The sequence below is a fragment of the Orcinus orca genome, chromosome 11 (assembly GCF_937001465.1).
Source record: "Orcinus orca chromosome 11, mOrcOrc1.1, whole genome shotgun sequence".
Lineage (NCBI taxonomy): Eukaryota > Metazoa > Chordata > Mammalia > Artiodactyla > Delphinidae > Orcinus > Orcinus orca.
In genome coordinates this window covers 93,620,834-93,626,889 of record NC_064569.1, presented here as the reverse complement: position 1 = coordinate 93,626,889, position 6,056 = coordinate 93,620,834, and the positions used below count along the sequence as shown (strand labels likewise).

At 51.1% G+C, this 6,056-nt stretch overlaps 1 protein-coding gene across 4 annotated transcripts; it reads right to left on the bottom strand.

Annotated features, from left to right (window-relative positions):
• Positions 1-1,802: 1,802 nt before the first annotated feature.
• LOC105748501 (DNA dC->dU-editing enzyme APOBEC-3G-like) lies at positions 1,803-4,753 on the bottom strand. 4 transcript variants are annotated; one of them, XM_049694757.1, is made up of 5 exons: positions 4,632-4,753; positions 4,033-4,324; positions 2,810-3,089; positions 2,260-2,375; positions 1,806-1,996 (listed from the first exon to the last, which is right to left on the bottom strand). In XM_049694757.1, exons 1-5 carry the CDS (start codon positions 4,658-4,660, stop codon positions 1,982-1,984), a joined length of 732 nt encoding a protein of 243 aa, XP_049550714.1. In that variant the 5' UTR covers positions 4,661-4,753; the 3' UTR covers positions 1,806-1,981. The 4 variants fall into 4 exon arrangements, with proteins under 4 accessions (XP_049550715.1, XP_049550713.1, XP_049550714.1 ...); XM_049694758.1 differs by lacking the exon at positions 4,632-4,753 and having other exon boundaries at positions 1,803-1,996; positions 2,919-3,089; positions 4,033-4,625; XM_049694756.1 differs by lacking the exon at positions 4,632-4,753 and having other exon boundaries at positions 1,805-1,996; positions 4,033-4,620.
• Positions 4,754-6,056: the final 1,303 nt, after the last annotated feature.

Genomic DNA, 6,056 nt, shown 5'->3' with positions numbered 1-6,056 from the left:
TGTATCAGTTTACATTCCCACCAACAGTGCGAGAGGGTTCCCTTTTCTCCACACCCTGTCCAGCATTTATTGTTTGTAGATTTTTTGACGATGGCCATTCTGACGGTGTGAGATGATATCTCATTGTAGTTTTGATTTGCATTTCTCTAATGATTAATGATGTTGAACATTCTTTCGTGTATTTGTTGGCAATCTGTATATCTTCTTTGGAGAAATGTCTATTTAGGTCTTCTGCCCATTTTTGGATTGGGTTGTTTGTTTTTTTGACATTGAGTTGCATGTAAATTTTGGAGATTAATCCTTTGTCAGTTGCTTCATTTGCAAATATTTTCTCCCACGCTGAGGGTTGTCTTTTCGTCTTGTTTATGGTTTCCTTTGCTGTGCAAAAGGTTTTAAGTTTCATTAGGTCCCATTTGTTTATTTTTGTTTTTATTTCCCTTTCTCTAGGAGGTGGGTCAAAAAGGATCTTGCTGTGATTTATGCCATGGCTTGTTCTGCCTATGTTTTCCTCTAAGAGTTTAATAGTGTCTGGCCTTACATTTAGGTCTCTAATCCATTTTGAGTTTATTTTTGTGTATGGTGTTAGGGAGTGTTCTAAATTCATGCTTTTACATGTAGCTGTCCAGTTTTCCCAGCACCACTTATTGAAGAGGCTGTCTTTTCTCCACTGTATATTCTTGTCTCCTTTATCAAAGATAAGGTGACCATATGTGTGTGGGTTTATCTCTGGGCTTTCTATCCTGTTCCTTTGATCTATATGTCTGTTTTTGTGCCAGTACCATACTGTCTTGGTTACTGTAGCTTTGCAGTATAGTCTGAAGTTAGGGAGCCTGATTCCTCCAGCTCTGTTTTTCTTTCTCATAATTGCTTTGGCTATTCAGGGTCTTTTGTGTTTCCCTACATATTGTGAGATTTTTTTTGTTCTAGTTCTGTGAAAAATGCCAGTGATAGTTTGATAAGGATGGCATTGAATCTGTAGATTGCTTTGGATAGTATAGTCATTTTCACAATGTTGATTCTTCCAATCCAAGAACATGGTATACCTCTCCATCTATTTGTATCATCTTTATTTCATCAGTGTCTTATAATTTTCTGCACACAGGTCTTTTGTCTACTTAGGTAGGTTTATTCCTAGATATTTTATTCTTTTTTTTGCAATGGTAAATGGGAGTGTTTTCTTAATTTCACTTTCAGATTTTTCATTATTAGGGTATACTGTAGATTTTTGAATCCTAGATTCCCCTCCTACAAGATTTAGTTGACTTTTACTCACTCCAGCAGGAATTAGTGTGACCACTATACCTCCACTCCACCATGAATCAGATCCACTACAAAAGAGAAAGGCATCTGCATGTCTGCAACTTTTAATAAACTACTTGTAGTTCATGATACATTTACTGAGGAAAAATATTTGGTGGAAGATTCTTAATATTTCATTTTATTGCTTTGGATTTAAAATCAATTAAAATATCCATTTCTCTAAAAATCGAAAACTATTCTGATAATATTGAATAGAATCTTACTGATGTAGATTGGGACGTAATATAGGTTTGAATGAAAAGTAAATCTACCCAGATTGTTTTTGTTTTATTTCGTTTTGTTTTGTTTTGTTTTGCGGTACGTGGGCCTCTCACTGTTGTGGCCTCTCCCGTTGCGGAGCACAGGCTCCAGACGCACAGGCTCAGCGGCCATGGCTCACGGGCCCAACCGCTCCACGGCATGTGGGATCTTCCCGGACCAGGGCACGAACCCATGTGCCCTGCATCGGCAGGCGGACTCTCAACCACTGCGCCACCAAGGAAGCCCCCAGACTTTTTTTTTTTTTAACTCTTTATTATGAGCCATTTGCCTTTCACTGGTTTCTTTGGATCAATCTGGAGAGGGTAGCAAATGGCATGTTTATATTTCTCTAAAAAAGCTGTTTTTTTCTCCTGTTCAACAGAGGTCTCCTGACTTCTTTAGAGAGGTTGACGTCCATCCTTCAGTTTTCCTGCGTCTAGGACGGGAGCAGGGAGTGAGACAGTTGGAAGATGAAACAAAAACCGAGAGGAGGTCTGGGGAGTGTTACAAAGATGGGGAAGGAAGGAGGGACACAGCAAGTGAGAAAGTAGAGGGACCACATGAGAAGGGAAGGAAAGGATGGAGCTGGCACCCCAGGAGGGAGCAGGTCACCCAAAGGAGGCTCTGAGAGGAGGAAAAAGCCACAGGGAGAGGAGAGGATGGAGGAGGTCCAGGGAAGCAGCAGGAAGGAGAGCTCACCTGGAGAATCGCCTGCAGGTTGTTACATAGATGTTGACTCACTACTTCCAGCCCATCCCAGGGCTGAAAGGGTTTTCCCTGGTGGTCCACAAAGTTTTGCCAGCAGTGCTCAAACTCTGAGATGGAACAGGGGAGAGAAAGGTGAACTCCAGTCTGGGGAAGGGTTGGGGCCACAGAGCTGAAATGACTCTTCGGGACAGACTTTCCCCGTCATAATTTCACTTCCTCCTCTCTCCTTCCTCCTGGGGACTCAATAGCTTACCCCTCCAGCTCTTTCTTGCAACTGGAATTTGAGCCAGCCCAATTCTCCTTTCTGGAAGTCCCCTAGTCTTTCTTGCATATCCACCCACTCCCCTTCTTCCCCTCCCCGAAGCAGCTCTGCTCCCCTGAACTCTCTCTTCCCATAGACTCCTTCCAGAGTCTAGCATCACCTCTCAGGCAGCACACAAAGACCTCTCTACCAGGGATTCCCACCCTACCCGCCCCTTTCTAGCAACTTCCCACAGGCCTCTCCCTGCCACCGCCCCACCCCCAGGAGACCCGTGCTGACCGTTAGAGGTCATGATGGCGATTTGGGCCCCAGCCGCCTGCAGTGTGCGCAGCCCAGCCTCATAATCGGAGAGGCTATAGATGCGGGAGGCGAAGATGTGCAGGCTCACGTGGCTGTTCTTCCCCAGGAAATCAGCCAGTCTCTGGGCACAGGTATCACAAGGGGTCCAGGAGATGAAACAGGTGAGCCTGTAGTGCAGCTCCCGGTCCAAATTCCAAGAACGGATCCGGTCCAGGAAGTAGTGCTCTGCATGGCAGGGCTCCCCTGGTTCGTTAGCACCCTACATGGAAGAGGAAGAAAAGTGGACGGGGTTGGGGCAGGACGAGGCCAGAGTAGGCAGGTGGGTGAGGCGCTGGGCAAGCCTCAGCACCAAGTGAATGGCGTTTCAACGCAGCATTTACACGATTCAAAGTAACGCAAAGCTCCACGAGAGACTCAGTATCAGTGTTTTACAAAAAGCTCGGCAAGCAGTGATGACCTGTTATCGGCCCTCGGCTCCCTGTGGCTCTGCATAGCACTGAAACCCATCAGTCTTCATGCAAATGTTGATGTTTTGCTCATCATAGAATTGCGTTAATTTTGATTTTTAAACGATTGCCTTAAAATGTGACTCATCTTGATTTCTGAGTTTTCTGGAACGCCTCTTATTTTGTGCCCGAGGTAGGGCGTCAGGAGCCTCACCTAGTCCAGCCCTGCAGAGAGGAGGCCAGGGGAGCTCCCACGCTGGCCTCCTGCCATGGAAGTGGGTGTTTCCTCCCTGGAGTGACTCACCCTGCTCTCCAGCTCCCCCTCTACCCCACCCCACATGTGCACCAAAACTTCTACAATCTTCTACTCTGGGCCTCACCCTGTGCTGAGCCCGAGGCTGAGGGGCGTCCTTGGGCTAAAGACAGCTGGCAGTGGGGTTGCAGGGATCAGCGCCCTTGGCAAGATCTCTCAAGCAGTGGGCAGGGGTCCTGCTGGGCCCGTCTAAGTCCACAGTGACTGAGGAAGAAATCGGGCTCTCTAGCCAGAGCCATCCCCCGGGCGGAATCCGGGGAAGAACCCGGCCCCTTGTCCAGATGCCTTTCCCTCTGTCCCAACCCCTCCCCAGAGGCACAGCAGGAGAGGAGTAGCCTAGTCCTAGAGCCTGGGGTGACATTGGAGGTACCAGGCCCTGGATTGCTGTGATTGGCTTATGACATTTGGCTCAGAGCTGCCAGCCACACAGCAAGGGTCCTCACCTGATTCCAAGCAGAGCAGCGGTAGCAACGGCAGGGACCAGGGGTGAGAGAGCTTGTGGGACATCCTGTGTGCAACTGACAACCTTCTACCCTGAATGTCCCACAATAGGGAGGCCCTGCCTGCTGCGGGCAGGCTGGGTCAGTCACCTTGTTGCGCACGAAGCCCTTTTTCTCGTCCAGAGGGATCCTAGCGTCACCATCCAGGATCTCCACCTTGTAGCACAGGTAGGTCTTACGAGGGCTCATCTGATTCATGAAGTTCTCAGTGAAGGTGTTTTCATCCAACAGGCAACTACGGTCAAAGGCGGGAGAAGCCCGAAGACACGGGGCTCCTTCTGGGACTGCCCAGCGCTCCTCTCCTCCCTGCACACTCTTTCCCTCTGCACCCCACATCTCTGCTGGAGCCACGAGTCCTCCCCCGCTGACCCCCGCTGGGGGCTCCCAGGGAATTCAGGATCTCCCCCCAGGAGCGATGCAAGATGCCCAGAGCCTCAATGAAGACCTGACCCTCTGCCCAAAGTCGGACTGGGTCATGGCCTCTCCCCACCGTCCCGCCCCTGTCCTAGCTCCCACTGCCCCGCTCCCCTGTAGCATGGTACCTGGTCCCGGGTGATGGGCTGGCCTCCATGAGTCAGTTTCTTCACCGTCCCTGGCTCTGAGTCTTCTGTTTCTGTGCTCGGTCACAACCTGTGGCCTCCTACCTGAAGCTCTTCAAGCACCAGGAGCCTTATATACGATCAGAGCTCCTGGAAACCGCTGTGTCAGCAGAGTTGGGCCTCACCCCTTCCTAAACTCTGGCCACTCATGACACAATGAACTTCTCCGCCCAAACCTCAGACCTTCACGGAGAGGTTTAAGTTTCTTTTTCCCTGTTCTGACAAAGGCCCGACTTGGATGCCACCAAGACTGACCATGGGCCAGTGAGGTCTGCGAGAGTGCGGTCATCTGGGCAGCAGGGACCGGCAAGGCAGGCGGTGAGGGGACAGACGAAAGGACAGGTGTCCATACCCTGGAGGACAAGCTCCATGGCGGCCCATCGCTGAGTCTCCAGCACGGGCCGTGGCCTGGCGCAGGCTCCCTGGGGCCGCTGGGCTGAGGGACCCGTGGGGCGCTCAGTGGGGAGGGGAGAAGCTGCTCGGACAGGCAGGCAGCCGCCTTCATCCTTGGGGAAGGGAAGGGGAGAAACCTGGGCCGAGCTCTCCTTAGGAGCCCCCCGTGCAGGGCCAGCCGACTGGCCGTGGAGCATTTTCACCCCATTACACAGAGGAGAAGAGAAAGGCTCCCGGAGGGACCAGGTTGGACCAGGACCACGCAGGGACGCGTGGCTGTGGGACGTACTTCGGCCTCAGAAAGCGTGGCTGCCCATGCTCTTGCTGTCCCCCTCCAGGCCCGAGGAATGTGGGGACTGTGTCTTCCAGCCCCAAGTGGGACCCTGGCTTGCAGCCCTGGGGCAGGAGGCTCGGGGAGCAGACACGGACCACAGTGCTGGGACCACAGAGGAGTCAGGCCTGGCTCAGCTGTGTCTGCCCCAGGGCCTTCCGCATTGCTTCCTGCCTGGGACTTATGGCTTATTTGCTTGGTTACAGCTGGCGGTCCCACCTCAGGATGTCCTGTGGGACCTCAGGTACCACATATATGACAAAGATCAGGCCTGGCACACAGCTGTGCCTGAGCACACAGAACTAACCATGGTCCTGACCCACAAGGAACACAAACACACACACACACACACACACACACACACACACACACACACACACACAGAGTGACTTAACAAAAAGGAAACACATTCGGGTTCCCCAGACACACCCAAATATCTCAGCTCTGACGAAGATCAGAGGATGTTGACACTTCCCAAGGGTGGTTTCCGGGAAGAAACTCATCATCAAATCTTCTCCTTTGGTTTTGGTTTCTGGGCTCCAACAGCAGCCCCTCCTCCCCGTCTCCCCACTCCATTCCTTGAAGTGACCCAAAAATCCACAAAGTATACGCCCTGTGGACAAAGGGTGCAACCCCAGTGGACA

What these genes read in the sequence shown, in the direction of transcription:
- LOC105748501 (XM_049694756.1), bottom strand. Translation starts at nt 4,425, where the DNA reads ATGTGGGGTGCAGAGGGAAAGAGTGTGCAGGGAGGAGAGGAGCGCTGG. An exon ending in GCTGCTCTGCTTGGAATCAG is followed by an intron (nt 3,090 to 4,032) that starts GTGAGGACCCTT and finishes TCTTCCATGTAG; the next exon opens with GGTGCTAACGAACCAGGGGA. An exon ending in CGCCATCATGACCTCTAACG is followed by an intron (nt 2,376 to 2,809) that starts GTCAGCACGGGT and finishes GTTCCATCTCAG; the next exon opens with AGTTTGAGCACTGCTGGCAA.